The sequence below is a fragment of the Lissotriton helveticus genome, chromosome 11 (assembly GCF_964261635.1).
Source record: "Lissotriton helveticus chromosome 11, aLisHel1.1, whole genome shotgun sequence".
NCBI classification, from domain to species: domain Eukaryota; kingdom Metazoa; phylum Chordata; class Amphibia; order Caudata; family Salamandridae; genus Lissotriton; species Lissotriton helveticus.
The window spans coordinates 1,204,833,739-1,204,849,974 of NC_136072.1; the positions used below are offsets into that span (position 1 = coordinate 1,204,833,739).

Consider the following 16,236-nt stretch of genomic DNA (forward strand, 5'->3'; position numbering starts at 1 on the left):
TTAGGACTCAAGACCCCGCCGAGCCGGGAATTGAACCCTGGTCCCGGGCTGACCTCTGCTTCCAGGTCTGCCTCCTCTAACCAGTGAGCCACACTTCTCCACGCAAAGTAACTCAAGCTTCTCGACTTACCCCGGTAAATGTCTTCCTACTCCACCGCTCGACTCGTGGAGAGTGCCGGCGGGGCGGAGTGTGTCCCTTAAGTAGAACTGTAACGCGTGCACTCGCAGCAGCTTAATGCTGACCGGGCACGGTGGAAAGACCTTTACAACGAAAAGGAAAACAGACTACAATGCCGGTTGCCGAAAAGCGGCACCTGATACAATATAGGGTGAATTCTCAAATGCTATAAGGCCAGATCTAATCTACAATTAAGAGTTCTTTCCATGGGCATTCTAACTAATTAATATACCGATCTATATCAATGGCGATTCCTGTGTGGGTAAAAGTGGGCATCATGAGGTAGTGATTGATGGGCAATCTCATGTGAGTTGGTGAGACTAAGATATCACTGGGTAGCTACAGGGCCCTAGATTTTCAAAAAACATTGAGTCACAATAATAATGAGATATACAAAGTTCAGCGCAGGGTTATCACAATATTCAGAAATAGGACGGCGCTCTACAGATAGTAGTTTTGAAGTAAATTTTGTAGCTAGTAGTGGTCGGTGCTGCTTGATCAGAGATAACCCTATTCTCTGGAAGAGAAGGGGGAGAGGAGCTCTACCTTCTGTATGTCTGTATGCAAGGTCAAGCGCACACAACCTGAGTAAATTCAATAGTTAGTTGTGTATCTTTTGATGAAAGGATAAGATCAGACTTCACTTTTGTTGTTTCTTTTCTTATTTATTTTATCCATTGACAGTGTTTGTTTTTACACGAAAACCAGCCGACACGTGTTTCGTCAATAGCGGGGTGAACCCGTGACTCTTCAGGGCTGTCGAAGTTTGGGCTGCGGGCAGTGTCGTCAGACTGGTGATAATTCCAACCCGGTCCTAATCGGGTGTCAGAAAATGTAAGCGGACGTGAAGGGTGTTCTTCCTTCGTGTCCAGTGGGTTTATCAAGGTTGGAGTGTGCCGCCGTCGGGTATGCGGTCGGTCACAAAGGGGCAAGCCGATCCGCTTGTCCCATACTCTCGGCTTATTGCCGTGACGAGATAGAATGGAGTGGTCTGTCGGTTTCTCCGGGTATGTTTTATCTTTAACATTGTATTACTATTATATGGTACCTGGGACTCCCATCTCGACAACAGGTAATGATTCAGGCGTGTATATCTATGAAAGATTCTAATACTGGAGAACTACAGTTACAGGTAACTAACTTATTTTCATCTCCAAGGAGCTCATTAATGCCCAGCTTTCTGTATTTTGGAATCCCGCAATAAGTTACACTCTTCCCTGTTTGGATTTCAACCTGGATACAGCACGGAAGTCGCGCTGTTAGAGGTAACTGAACATCTCGGAAAGGAGCTTGTCACAGGATGTTCGTCAGCCCCTGTTCTTTTGGAACCATGTGCTGCCTTTATTAGTGTATCTCCCCAGGTGCTTCTCAGAGACTAGCAGGGGTAGTATCCCAGAGCGCGCTCATTCACGGTCTCAATCTTTCCTAGAAAAGCGCTCATTTCAGGATATTGCTAAACCTTATGCTTCATTTATTTATTTATTGATAAGGTTTTATATAGCGCGAACGTGACCCACGAGGGTATCAGAGCGCTTTACAGTATATAGTTATAAAGACATAAGAAATGAGGTAGTATACACGCATTTGATATTTGTCATTACTTACAAAAAGAGGTAAAAAGTATAAGATAACACAGGTGACCAGTGGACAACACTGATGATCCCAGAGGGCAACAGAACATTACACTATATATAGTTATTGAGCCTTAGGTCAGTATTGTGGAAATAAATAAACATATATTGTTCTCTTTCAATCCCCACGAGGTAGCCTCAAGGTTCTTCATTGAGTTGGACTTTGTTTAACATTTATATCTGATCGGGACTTCTAGCTGCAGATTCCTTACCTTTGAATTTCCCAGGCGTCAGGCTGGATCCCGAAACTTTTGCTGAGCAATACCACTTGCGCGCGACGTCGAGTGGCTCCATTTTGCTCCGCGTGACGGCGTTGGGTATGACATCGCGTGCCTATATAGGGGCCACCCAGGCACGCGTGTATCAGTACTTTTAGGTTTTTCCATGCCAGAAGCGCAGAGCCACAAAGTAACTGACGTAGTCGTGGGCAAAACAAGGGCCCTGAAAGGAGGAAACAACCCTAGTCCTACAATATCAGTACAGAGAGCGGGGAGGCATGGGTGGGGCTGGAAGAAATCTGCATCTAGATAGACTCTACCAGATAATGCGTTACCAAAGGTAAGTAACTTCATAGTGCAGCATTAGTAGGTATGTTAGTACACGTGGCTCCAAAGACTCCCAGAAAAGGAAACTGTGTTTTTTTGTTTGAATCTTTTTTTTTCCAGTTTGGGATTTTTATACAACAAATGAGAATGAGGCTGCAAGCAGTAGAGTGTGAGCTTATTACGCTCACGCGTGCAGTGCCATCAGCATACAGACTCCACTAAATGAGCAAAGGATTCAAGCTTTGCATCAATCAGAATCAATAAACTGTAGAAGCATTGACATCCGCTGTTGTGATTCTTGATCCTGAAGTCATCACCAACCCACAGCGTTTCACACTTTTTTAATCTTCTGTAATATATCTGGTACTGATCACCATTTTAAGCAAGGGTTAATCACCTGTTGTAGTGTAGATTTATTTTAATATAGTCTGGGTTCAAGAAACTTAGAAGATAAATAATTTTCAGTTAAACAATTGTAGTACTTATGAAACACTTACTGCTAGGATTTCAATGGGAAGTCCCAGCGATAGTTTCCTCATTTGTTCGATCCAAATTGTGTTTTTTAAAAGGAGAAGAATTACTGATTAACTTACATTTGTTACTTACTTTTCGTTCGGGCGGGTCGGTTCTTATGATGCCACTTATTTGTTGCTCACAATCATGGTATATACTTAAGTACAAAATAATGTAAAGTTCTCTTTAACCAATATTGAATGACTGGCTGAATAATGTTCCAAGGCTGCTGTTATAATTATGGGAGAACTTCATTTAGGGGTGGGCGTAACTTGTATAATTCCATGTAGCGTAATCACGCAGAATTGCCCAAAGTTTCTGCAAGATTACCCAGAATTACACAAGAACAGTAATTCTGCGTGTAGCACTATTTTCTTAGCGTCAAATGTTCCTTTGCATCCGAAATGAACACAAGGATGAATTTTGCACCAATAAATAGTGCTAAATGCAACAAAACATGAATAGCGAGTGCGAGCCGCCGCGCGTGCTCACTGAATGTGCTCTTGCAGTAGGAATTTCACCCCAAAATTACTCTTACTTACACGAGCGGCTGCTAATTGTGTTCTTTTCTGTAATTCCACGTTAAGTGTAAAGCAGAATTACTGAAGTTACTCTGATTACTTTGGCATTCCTCCCAGGGCTATTTTAATTCATATTTATTTCATGAGAAGAAGAGGCACTTTGAATATGATTCCATTGGTTTCCATTATAATATTCCACACAGTAGATATCAAATTAAAATGCGGGCCAGAGAGTGTCTGTTAGTCGCGTATTCCTTTGTTGATGACAAACGCTTCTATTTATTGAACGGAAGCCGGAAGCCCGCCCTCCCCGCACAGTATGGACTCTACTTCCGGGTCAGGCACAGGGCTCAACTAGTCCTTTCTACACTGTTTGTAATTTTGGCTTTGTGAAGAATTTAAAGGAATACCTTGAGATGAAAGGATAATTGTTTACAAGGTATAACATTTTATAAGGCACATTGATTATTTCAGAGTATGAATCCTCACAACTGAAGCAAATACAAAACAAATGCTGAAAGGACTCTGTGGTATGCGCATCATTTGAACGAACTGTGCAGACTTTGGCGCCAAAGCTTTGCATGAGGGTTCACTATCGCGCTTGCTAAAAATCACTTAAATAGCATTCCCTGCTACCAAATTTTGGAAGCTCTCAGGTACTTGACATGATGTGAAACAGGGGCTAAGACTTTTCTTGCTGTAGTAAAGTTTGAATACATTTGATTGTATGACTTACTCTGAGAAAAGCTTCCTTGCAGCTGCATTTGCCAGCTGCTTACGTTATGACATTAACTCTAGTGATGTATCGATGAGGCATTGAAAGACATGTCTCAACAAGATTTGGGGGGTTTGGGTGCCCATGGCTGCACCTCCCTGCTGGTCCGTCGAAGGCACTGTGCTTCAGGCGATGAGCCAGGTCTCGAGGTCCTTCCTGAACTGAAGCAGTGACTGAGGTGGAGGGGTAGGGTGTTCCAGGTCTTTGCGAGGTAGGAGAAGGATCTTCCCCCGGCCGTGGTCTTGCAGATATGTGGGATGGTGGCCAGTGCCAGTTGGCCGGAGCAGAGGTCTCTGGTGGGTGCGTGGAATGCGAGGAGGTGGTTGAGGTGCGCAGGTCCCACATCGTGTAGGGCTTTGTAGGCGTGTGTGAGGAGCTTGAAGCTGATTCTTTAGTTGACTGGGAGCAAGTGGCGGTCCTTCCTGTGACCGGTGAAGTGACTGCGGGGGGATAATGAGGATAAGTCTGGCACAGACGGATTCAATGTTCTGCAGTTTCTGGAGGAGTTTCTGGGTGATGCCAGCATAGAGTGCGTTGCCGTAGTCAAGTCCGCTGCTGATGAGTGCATGGGTGACCAGTTTCTGGGCTCAAGGGGTATCCACTTTAAGTTCTTCTGCAGCAGGCGTAGTATGTGGAAGCAGGATGATGAGTCGGCGTTAATCTGGTGAGCGAGGAGTCCGGGATGATGCTGAGATTTTGTTCAAGGTCTGTGGGTGCGCTGGGGCGTTCCAAGGGCTGCGCCCCACCGGGAGCCATTCCAGACGTAGGGTGTGGAGCCCAGCATGAGGACTTCAGTCTTCTCTGAGTTGAGCTTGAGGCAGCTGTCCTTCATCCAGGTGGCGACAGTCTTCATCCCGTTGTGGAAGTTTGTTCATTGGTGAGGGAGAGAATCAGCTTGGTGACATTGGCATAGGAGATGATGTTTAGTCCATGGTTCCTGACGATGGCTGCGAATGAGCCATGTAGATGTTGAAGGGAATGGGGCTCAGGAAGTAGCCTTGAGGCACTCTGCAGCTGATCTCTGTGGGTTCTGAGTAGAATGGTAGAAGTCTGACTCTTTGTGTTCGGCCGCTGAGGAAGGAGCAGATCCTTTCCAGGGCTATGTCTTGGATGCTGGTGTTGTGGAGCATTGTGCATAGGGTGCAGTGGGAGCCCGTATCGAAGGTGGTTGAGAGGTCCAGGAGGATGAGGGCTGCAGTTTTGCCTTGATCGAGGAGGGTGCAGAAATAGTCTGTCGCAGCGAGGAGGGCAGTCTCGGTGCTGTGATTGCTTCAGAATCTTGATTGGAAGAGGTCCAGGATGTGGTTCATTTCAATGAACTTTTAAAAGTTGGGCATTGATGGCCTTCTCGATGACCTTGACTGGAAAGGGGAGCAGATATGGGTCTGCAGTTCTTGCGGTCTGTCGGGTCAGCAGAGGGTTTCTTCAGCAAGGGGTTGATCTCTGCTTGTTTCCAGTCTTCTGGGAAGGTGGCGGAGTTAATGGAGCAGTTGATGGTGCGGCAGAGTTCAGAGGCGATGGAGGTGCTGGCTCTGTTGATTATGAGGTGTGGAGTCCGAGGGTGTTCTTCATGATCTTGATGGTGTCGTCAGCGGTGAAGGGAGTTCAGCTGAGCAGGGTCTGCTGTAGCCCGGTGTCGTTGGGTGCGGTGATTGCAGCTGGGGTGAGATGGTCTTTGGTCGCAAAGCTGTTGTGAATCTCCCTAATCTTGCAGTGGAAGAAGGTTCCAAGGTCGTTGCAAAGGTCTTGGGGGGGTGGGATGTCTGCTGTCTCTGTGCTGGATTTGGCAAATTCTTTGACCACAGCGAAAAGCTATTTCCGGTCGAGTGCGTTGGCGTTGATCCTTTCTTGTAGGGATACTTTCTTTCTCCTAATGAGGTGGTGGTGTGCGGTGACAGCAGTTTTGAAGGCTGAGTGGCTTTCTGGGGGCTTGTTGCTCCTCCATCTCTTCTCGAGCCGTCTACAGGTGCGTCTGGACTCATGAAGAGCGGGGAGAACCCGCTGGCTTTCTTAGAGTGTTGCTTGCCTGGGGCTTTCTTGAGGGGAGCCAGAGTGCCGGCTCAGTTGGAGATCCATCAGTGGAAATTGCGTGCTGAGGTATTAGCAGCTGTGGATGTCGGTTGTGGGTTTTTGCTGAGGGAGGCGGTGAGCTGTTGTTAGGTGATCTTGTTCCAGCTTCCTTGAGGGTAGCGGTGAGCATTGTGGTGTACAGTAGGTTTGGTGAAGGAGAAGTGGATACACCGGTGGTTGGTCAATAGGAGTTTGGAGGTGTGGCTGAAGGTGATGATATCGCTGGCGGAGAAGATGGGGTTGAGCATGTGTCCTGCTGAGTGGGCTGGGCAGGTGACCAGTTGTTTTAGTCTGACAGTGGCAAGATTCTCCTGCAGGGACGGGATGTATTGGTCATTGGGGTTGTCCTGGTGAAAGTTGAGGTCACCGCGGAGGATTAGCTGAGATAGTGGGGTGTGAGGAGGTCGATGATGGAGTTGCTAAAGGGTGGACGCGGTCTGGGGGGTCTGTATATGAGGGTGCCGTGCAGGGTGATGTTCAAGTTGGTCTGAACCTGGAAGTGGAGGTGCTCCATTTTGGTCAAGTGGTCGTCCGTGTGGGTGATGAGGCGGAGGGTACTTTTGTGTACGATGGCGATTCCTCCACCCGGTTTGTTGGTGCAATATGTGTGAATGATCATGTAGCCGTCCGGGATGGCGGTGGCGTTGTCCGGTCGGAGGTGTAGTTCATCCAGGTTTCCTTGAGGAAGGAGATGTCGGGTTGGATGGAGTTGAGTAGGTCTCAGATCTCCATGGCGTGTTTGTGGAGGATACAGCTGAGGCGGTCGAGTCCTGTCTTTGTTGGTAAAGCATTGGGTGTGGCAGGTGTGCGGTGGCAGGCGAAGGTGCCCCTGCAGAGTTAGCAGGAAAAAGGGCCCTGGGTGTCATTCAGCGGCGTCAGGCGGTGTGGCATCCAGTGTTGAGAGTGTGGAGGGTGCTGGCGTTGTAGCGGTTAACGGTCTGTGGGCCAGGGTCGATGTTACGGGGCACAATGCCCGCGCACCTGTGCAGCAGCTGGCATTAAATAGCTTGAAGGGGATCGCTGGTCAGCGGGAAAGCAGTGCTGGACGGGGGCGGAGCTTTGGGTACAAGAAGAGGCGGAACAGAGCGAGAAAAAGGTGCAAAAGTGATAAGTGGTAAAGTGCAGAAGTGAAAGAAAGTAGCAGAACAGCAGAAAAATGCAGAAAGGGAGTCCCAGGCAAAGCAAGTGATTGAGCAGAAAAGATGAAAGGAAGAAAAAAGATCAGCAGAGAAGGCAGAAAGCAGAGACAGAGCGAAGAGCAACAGCAGAGCAGAGATGCTCCCTACTGGACCACCAGGGATGAGGCGCAGGTGGGTGCCTTCGGGTGTAGGGGGGGCCCTAAATCGGAACCTGGAAGAGTAAGGGGCAACAGCTATCAGGCAGAGCTGTGCAGCGAGGGAAAGCTACCTACTGACAGGGTCAGTAAGGTCACTTGCCATGCCTTTCGTAAACCTCAGTGGGGCCAGCTGCCCAGGCGTCCCATAGACTTCCATTGGGTCAGCTGCCTAGGCTGGGTTCTGATGCCCACACCTCGCATAGACTTTAGTGGGGTCAGCTGCCCAAGCATCCCTGAGACTTCCATGGTGTCAGCTGCCCAGGCATCACTTAGACTTCCATGGGGTCAGCTGCTCACCGATCCCATAGACTTCTGTGCGGTTGTCAGCCCACTCTTGCAATTCGGTCAGCTGCCCAGGCATCCCATAGTCTTCTATTGGGTCAGCTTCCACACCTCCCATTGACTTCCGTGGTTTGGAAGCCCACCGCCCATGCCTCCTGTAGACCACAGTGGGTTCCAGGGTCCATGCTCGCACAGACCTTAGTGGGGTCAGCTGCCCAGGCATCTCATAGACATCCATGTAGTCAGCTGCCTTCACTTCCCATAGACGTCTGTGGTTCAGAAGCCCACCACCCATGCCTCCGTTAGATTTCCATGGGGCCAGCTGCCCAGGCATCCCATAGACTTCCATGGGGCCAGCTGCCCAGGCATCCCATAGACTTCCATGGGGCCAGCTGCCCAGGCGTCCCATTGACTTCCATTGGGTCAGCTGCCCAGGCGTCCCATAGACTTCCATTGGGTCAACTGCCCAAGCATCCCATAGAATTCCACTGGGTCAGCTGCCCAGGTGCCCAGACATCCCATAGACTTCCATGGGGTCAGCTGCCCAGGCATCCCATAGACTTCCATGGGAGCAGATGCCCAGGCATCCCGTAGACTTCCATGGGGTTTGCTGCCTCACCTCCCATAGATTTCCCTTGTTCTAAAGCCCACCGCCCATGCCTTCCATAGATTTACATGGGGTCAGCTGCGTCACCTCCCATAGACTTCGATTGGATCAGCTGCTCAGGCATCCCATAGACTTCCATGGAGTCAGCTGCCTCACCTCCAATAGATTTCCATGGGGTCAGCTTCCCAGGCATCCCGTAGAGTTCCATGGAGTCAGCTGCCTCGCCTCCCATAGATTTCCATGGGGTCAGCTTCCCAGGCATCCTGTAGACTTCCATGGGGTCAGCTGCCCAGGCGTCCCATAGGCTTCAATGGGGTCAGCTGCCCAGGCGTCCCATAGACTTCTATGGGGTCAGCTGCCCAGGCGTCCCATAGACTTCCATGGGGTCAGCTGGTCAGGCATTCCATAGACTTCCATGGGGTCAGTTGCCCAGGCATTCCATAGACTTTGATGGGGTCAGCTGCCCAGGCATCCCATAGACTTCCATGGGGTCAGCTGCCGCACCTCCCATAGATTTCCATGGGGTCAGCTGCCCAGGCATCCCGTAGACTTCCATGGGGTCAGCTGCTTCGCCTCCCATAGATTTTCATGGGGTCAGCTTCCCAGGCATCCCGTAGACTTCCATGGGGTCAGCTACCCAGGTGTCCCACAGACTTCCATGGGGTCAGCTGCCCAGGCATTCCTTATACTTTGATGGGGTCAGCTGCCCAGGCATCCCATAGACTTCTATGGGGTCAGCTGCCCAGGCGTCCCATAGACTACCATAGGGTTTGCTGCTTCACCTCCCATAGATTTCCAAGGGGTCAGCTGCTCAGTCATCCCGTAGAGTTCCATGAGGTCAGCTACCTCGCCTCCCATAGATTTTCATGGGGTCAGCTTCCCAGGCATCCCATAGACTTCCATGGGGCCAGCTGCCCAGGCATCCTATTGACTTCCATTGGGTTAGACTTCCATGGGTCAACTGCCCAGGCGTCCCATAGACTTCCATGGGGGTCAGCTGCCCAGTCATTCCATAGACTTCCATGGGGTCAGCTGCCCAGGCGTCCCATAGCCTTCCATGGGGTCAGCTGCCTCACCTCCCATAGACTTACATGGGGTCAGCTGCCCAGGCGTCCCATAGACTTCTATGGGGTCACCTGCACAGGCGTCCCATAGACTAAAGTGGGGTCAGCTGCGCAGTCATTCCATAGACTTCCATGGGGTCAGCTGCCCGGACGTCCCATAGCCTTCCATGGGGTCAGCTGCCTCACCTCCCATAGACTTTCATGGGGTCAGCTGCCCAGGCGTCCCATAGACTTCTATGGGGTCACCTGCACAGGCGTCCCATAGACTAAAGTGGGGTCAGCTGCGCAGTCATTCCATAGACTTCCATGGGGTCAGCTGCCCAGGCGTCCCATAGCCTTCCATGGGGTCAGCTGCGCAGGCATCCCATAGAGTTTCATGGGGTCAGCTGCCCAGTCACTCCATAGACTTCTATGGGGTCAGCTGCCCAGTCATTCCATAGACTTCCATGGGGTCAGCTGCCCAGTCACTCCATAGACTTCCATGGGGTCAGCTGCCCAGTCATTCCATAGACCTCCTATGGGGTCAGCTGCCCAGGCATCCCATAGACTTCCATGGGGTCAGCTGCCCAGACATCCCATAGACTTCTATGGGGTCAGCTGCCCAGGCATCCCATAGACTTCTATGGGGTCAGCTGCCTAGTCATTCCATAGACTTCCATGGGGTCAGCTCCCTAGTCATTCCATAGACTTCCATGGGGTCAGCTGCCCAGTCATTCCATAGACCTCTATGGGGTCAGCTGCCCAGGCATCCCATAGACTTCCATGGGGTCAGCTGCCTAGTCATTCCATAGACTTCCATGGGGTCAGCTCCCTAGTCATTCCATAGACTTCCATGGGGTCAGCTGCCCAGGCATTCCATAGACTTCCATGGGGTCAGCTGCACAGGTATTCCATAGACTTCTATGGGGTCAGCTGCCCAGACATCCCATAGACTTCCATGGGGTCAGCTGCCCAGTCATTCCATAGACTTCCATGGGGTCAGCTGCCAGGCATTCCATAGACTTCCATGGCGTCAGCTGCCCAGGCTGGGTTCTGATGCCCAGACATCCCATAGACTTCCATGGTGTCAGCTGCACAGGCATCCCATAGACTTCCGTGGGATCAGCTGCCCAGTCACTCCATAGACTTCCATGAGGTCAGCTGCCCAGTCACTCCATAGACTTCCATAGGATCAGCTGCCCAGTCACTCCATAGACTTCCATAGGATCAGCTGCCCAGTCACTCCATAGACTTCCATGGGGTCAGCTGCCCAGTCACTCCATAGACTTCCTTGGGGTCAGCTGCCCAGTCACTCCATAGACTTCTATGGGGTCAGCTGCCCAGTCATTCCATAGACTTCCATGGGGTCAGCTGCCCAGGCTGGGTTCGGATGCCCAGACATCCCATAGACTTCCATGGTGTCAGCAGCACAGGCATCCCATAGACTTCCATGGGATCAGCTGCCCAGTCACTCCATAGACTTCCATGGGATCAGCTGCCCAGTCACTCCATAGACTTCCATGAGGTCAGCTGCCCAGTCACTCCATAGACTTCTATGGGGTCAGCTGCCCAGTCACTCCATAGACTTCCATGGGATCAGCTGCCCAGACATCCCATAGACTTCCATGGGGTCAGCTGCCCAGGCATTCCATAGACTTCCATGGGGTCAGCTCCCTAGTCATTCCATAGACTTCCATGGGGTCAGCTGCCCAGGCATTCCATAGACTTCCATGGGGTCAGCTGCACAGGTATTCCATAGACTTCTATGGGGTCAGCTGCCCAGACATCCCATAGACTTCCATGGGGTCAGCTGCCCAGTCATTCCATAGACTTCCATGGGGTCAGCTGCCAGGCATTCCATAGACTTCCATGGCGTCAGCTGCCCAGGCTGGGTTCTGATGCCCAGACATCCCATAGACTTCCATGGGTTCAGCTGCCCAGACATCCCATAGACTTCCGTGGGATCAGCTGCCCAGACACTCCATAGACTTCCATGAGGTCAGCTGCCCAGTCACTCCATAGACTTCCATGGGGTCAGCTGCCTAGTCACTCCATAGACTTCCATAGGATCAGCTGCCCAGTCACTCCATAGACTTCCATGGGGTCAGCTGCCCAGTCATTCCATAGACTTCCATGGGGTCAGCTGCCAGGCATTCCATAGACTTCCATGGGGTCAGCTGCCAGGCATTCCATAGACTTCCATGGGGTCAGCTGCCTAGTCACTCCATAGACTTCCATAGGATCAGCTGCCCAGTCACTCCATAGACTTCCATGGGGTCAGCTCCCTAGTCATTCCATAGACTTCCATGGGGTCAGCTGCCCAGGCATTCCATAGACTTCCATGGGGTCAGCTGCACAGGTATTCCATAGACTTCTATGGGGTCAGCTGCCCAGACATCCCATAGACTTCCATGGGGTCAGCTGCCCAGTCATTCCATAGACTTCCATGGGGTCAGCTGCCAGGCATTCCATAGACTTCCATGGCGTCAGCTGCCCAGGCTGGGTTCTGATGCCCAGACATCCCATAGACTTCCATGGTGTCAGCTGCACAGGCATCCCATAGACTTCCGTGGGATCAGCTGCCCAGTCACTCCATAGACTTCCATGAGGTCAGCTGCCCAGTCACTCCATAGACTTCCATAGGATCAGCTGCCCAGTCACTCCATAGACTTCCATAGGATCAGCTGCCCAGTCACTCCATAGACTTCCATGGGGTCAGCTGCCCAGTCACTCCATAGACTTCCATGGGGTCAGCTGCCCAGTCACTCCATAGACTTCCTTGGGGTCAGCTGCCCAGTCACTCCATAGACTTCCATGGGGTCAGCTGCCCAGGCTGGGTTCGGATGCCCAGACATCCCATAGACTTCCATGGTGTCAGCAGCACAGGCATCCCATAGACTTCCATGGTGTCAGCAGCACAGGCATCCCATAGACTTCCATGGGATCAGCTGCCCAGTCACTCCATAGACTTCCATGGGATCAGCTGCCCAGTCACTCCATAGACTTCCATGGGGTCAGCTGCCCAGTCACTCCATAGACTTCCATGGGGTCAGCTCCCTAGTCATTCCATAGACTTCCATGAGGTCAGCTGCCCAGTCACTCCATAGACTTCCATGGGGTCAGCTGCCCAGTCACTCCATAGACTTCCATGGGGTCAGCTGCCCAGTCATCCCATAGACTTCCATGGTGTCAGCAGCACAGGCATCCCATAGACTTCCATGGGATCAGCTGCCCAGTCACTCCATAGACTTCCATGAGGTCAGCTGCCCAGTCACTCCATAGACTTCCATGGGGTCAGCTGCCCAGGCATCCCATAGACTTCCATGGGATCAGCTGCCCAGTCACTCCATAGACTTCCATGGGGTCAGCTGCCCAGTCACTCCATAGACTTCCATGGGGTCAGCTGCCCAGTCACTCCATAGACTTCCATAGGATCAGCTGCCCAGTCATTCCATAGACTTCCATGGGGTCAGCTCCCTAGTCATTCCATAGACTTCCATGGGGTCAGCTGCCCAGTCACTCCATAGACTTCCATGGGATCAGCTGCCCAGTCACTCCATAGACTTCCATGAGGTCAGCTGCCCAGTCACTCCATAGACTTCCATGGGGTCAGCTGCCCAGTCACTCCATAGACTTCCATGGGGTCAGCTGCCCAGTCACTCCATAGACTTCCATGAGGTCAGCTGCCCAGTCACTCCATAGACTTCCATGAGGTCAGCTGCCCAGTCACTCCATAGACTTCCATGGGGTCAGCTGCCCAGTCACTCCATAGACTTCCATGGGGTCAGCTGCCCAGTCACTCCATAGACTTCCATGGGGTCAGCTGCCCAGTCACTCCATAGACTTCCATGAGGTCAGCTGCCCAGTCATTCCATAGACTTCTATGGGGTCAGCTGCCCAGTCACTCCATAGACTTCCATGAGGTCAGCTGCCCAGTCACTCCATAGACTTCCATGGGGTCAGCTGCCCAGTCACTCCATAGACTTCCATGGGGTCAGCTGCCCAGTCACTCCATAGACTTCTATGGGGTCAGCTGCCCAGTCACTCCATAGACTTCCATGAGGTCAGCTGCCCAGTCATTCCATAGACTTCCATGGGGTCAGCTGCCCAGACATTCCATAGACTTCCATGGGGTCAGCTGCCCAGGGGTCCCACAGATTCCCATGGTTCTAAAGCCCCACGCCTCTCGTAGACCACGCCTCGCACAGACTTCAGTGGGGCCCCTCCATCCACAGAGTCGGGTTCAGAGGTCAGTGGGAGGAGCTCTTCCTGGGGAGGTGGTGTGGGTCTCGGGGGGGGGGGGGTGAAAGGAGGGGGGGTATGACCAGGGGAGGAGAAACAGAATATATATGTCTTGTTTTTTAGATTTTGACCTTCCAGTTCTTTTCAGCACAACTCATGGCCTCTTTGCTTGGTTTCCTTCTTCCAGTTCAACAACTCGAACAGCGGCCTCTTCACCGTCTTCACCGGAGTGGACGACATCAGCCGCGTGCAGATGGTGGACAGCTGGAACGGGCAACGCGAGGTAGGCCTCGGACCCTGGGGGCATGGATAAATGTCCCCAGGGATATGCCAGCTGTGGAGGGTGCATGGATGAATGATTGAGTGTGCAGAGCCAGATGTGGAGGGGGCATGGATGAATGATTGAGTGTGCAGAGCCAGCTGCGGAGGGTGCATGGATGAATGATTGAGTGTGCAGAGCCAGATGTGGACGGTGCACGGATGAATGATTGAGTGTGCAGAGCCAGATGTGGAGGGTGCATGGATGAATGATTGAGTGTGCAGAGCCAGATGTGGAGGGTGCATGGATGAATGATTGAGTGTGCAGAGCCAGCTGTGGAGGGTGCATGGATGAATGATTGAGTGTGCCGAGCCAGCTGTGGAGGGTGCACAGATGAATGATTGAGTGTGCAGAGCCAGATGTGGAGGGTGCACAGATGAATGGTTGAGTGTGCAGAGCCAGATGTGGAGGGTGCATGGATGAATGATTGAGTGTGCAGAGCCAGCTGTGGAGTGTGCATGGATGAATGATTGATGTGCTGAGCCAGCTGAGGAGGGTGCATGGATGAATGATTAAGTGTGCAGAGCCAGCTGTGGAGGGTGCATGGATGCATGATTGAGTGTGCAGAGCCAGCTGTGGAGGGTGCATGGATGAATGATTGAGTGTGCAGAGCCAGCTGTGGAGGGTGCAAGGATGAATGATTGAGTGTGCAGAGCCAGCTGTGGAGGGTGCATGGATGAATGATTGAGTGTGCAGAGCCAGCTGTGGAGGGGGCATGGATGAATGATTGAGTGTGCAGAGCCAGCTGTGGAGGGGGCATGGATGAATGATTGAGTGTCCAGAGCCAGCTGTGGAGGGGGCATGGATGAATGATTGAGTGTCCAGAGCCAGCTGTGGAGGGGGCATGGATGAATGATTGAGTGTGCAGAGCCAGCTGTGGAGGGGGCATGGATGAATGATTGAGTGTGCAGAGCCAGCTGTGGAGGGTGCATGGATGCATGATTGAGTGTGTAGAGCCAGCTGTGGAGGGGGCATGGATGAATGATTGAGTGAGCAGAGCCAGCTGCGGAGGGTGCATGGATGCATGATTGAGTGTGCTGAGCCAGCTGTGGAGGGTGCATGGATGCATGATTGAGTGTGCAGAGCCAGCTGTGGAGGGGGCATGGATGAATGATTGAGTGTGCAGGGCCAGCTGTGGAGGGGGCATGGATGAATGATTGAGTGTGCAGAGCCAGCTGTGGAGGGGGCATGGATGAATGATTGAGTGTCCAGAGGCAGCTGCGGAGGGTGCACCGAACTCTGATTGATATTGTCCCTTCCAATGTTCGCAGCAGCCAGGGGGCGCTCCCCTCCCTGCACGCCGCCGAGGCGCCTGGAAGCCTTCTGAAGGGACGTGGGCGCTGCATACGTGGCATCCCTCGCAGGCTTGACGGTTACACAAATAAGCCCCCCACTGCCCCCCCCCCGGGGGAGGATGTTGACTCCTCGCATGATGACAGGCTGCGGCGCCGTCGGGCGCGTCTGTGCCAAACCACAGACCCGCCCAGGGCGGAGGGGCGGCACGAGCTGTGGGCAGCAGTGTGGGCAGCACGTGCCTCCTGCCCCCTCCCTCCCGGGGGCCGGGCTGTTCATGTTTCAAGGGTTTGAGCGGGGGGGGGGGGGTTACTGTGGGCCACGGGAGTGCCTCTGGCACAGGAAGCTTGGGGTGACTCGTTGGTGGGGGCTCTGCTCTTAGGGCCACAGACCATCTGCACGTGGTCACTGCCCCTGGACCCCCCAGAGACCCCCTGAGTGTGTGCATGTGAGGAGCTACCACGGTCGGTGCCCGTCCCAGCCCCACCGCCTTGGGGAACCGGCCTCTCTGGCGAACAACCAGGGGCCACTCTAAGGAATGGGCAAATTGGTCACTCCCCCCGTCACTCAGGCGTCTTTAATCCTCTCCCAGACACTGACTGCCCCTGTATCTCACTCAGGCCTCTTTAATCCTCTCCTAGACACTGACTGCCCCTGTATCTCACTCAGGCCTCTTTAATCCACCACAGACACTGACTGCCCCTGTATCTCACTCAGGCGTCTTTAATCCACCTCCAGACACTGACTGTCCCTGTATCTCACCCAGGCCTCTTTAATCCACCACCAGACACTGACTGCCCCTGTATCTCACTCAGGCATCTTTAATCCACCACAGACACTGACTGCCCCTGTATCTCACTCAGGCCTCTTTAATCCACTCC

General features: G+C 52.4%; 1 protein-coding gene across 2 annotated transcripts in view; it reads left to right on the forward strand.

Annotated features, from left to right (window-relative positions):
* SCARB1 (scavenger receptor class B member 1) overlaps positions 1-16,236 on the forward strand; it is a 703,088-nt gene that overhangs the window by 426,847 nt on the left and 260,005 nt on the right. For both annotated transcript variants that reach the window (XM_078668029.1, XM_078668028.1), the window contains exon 5: positions 13,931-14,026. In XM_078668029.1, coding sequence (XP_078524155.1) covers positions 13,931-14,026 — 96 coding nt within the window. The remainder of the gene's footprint in view (positions 1-13,930; positions 14,027-16,236) is intronic.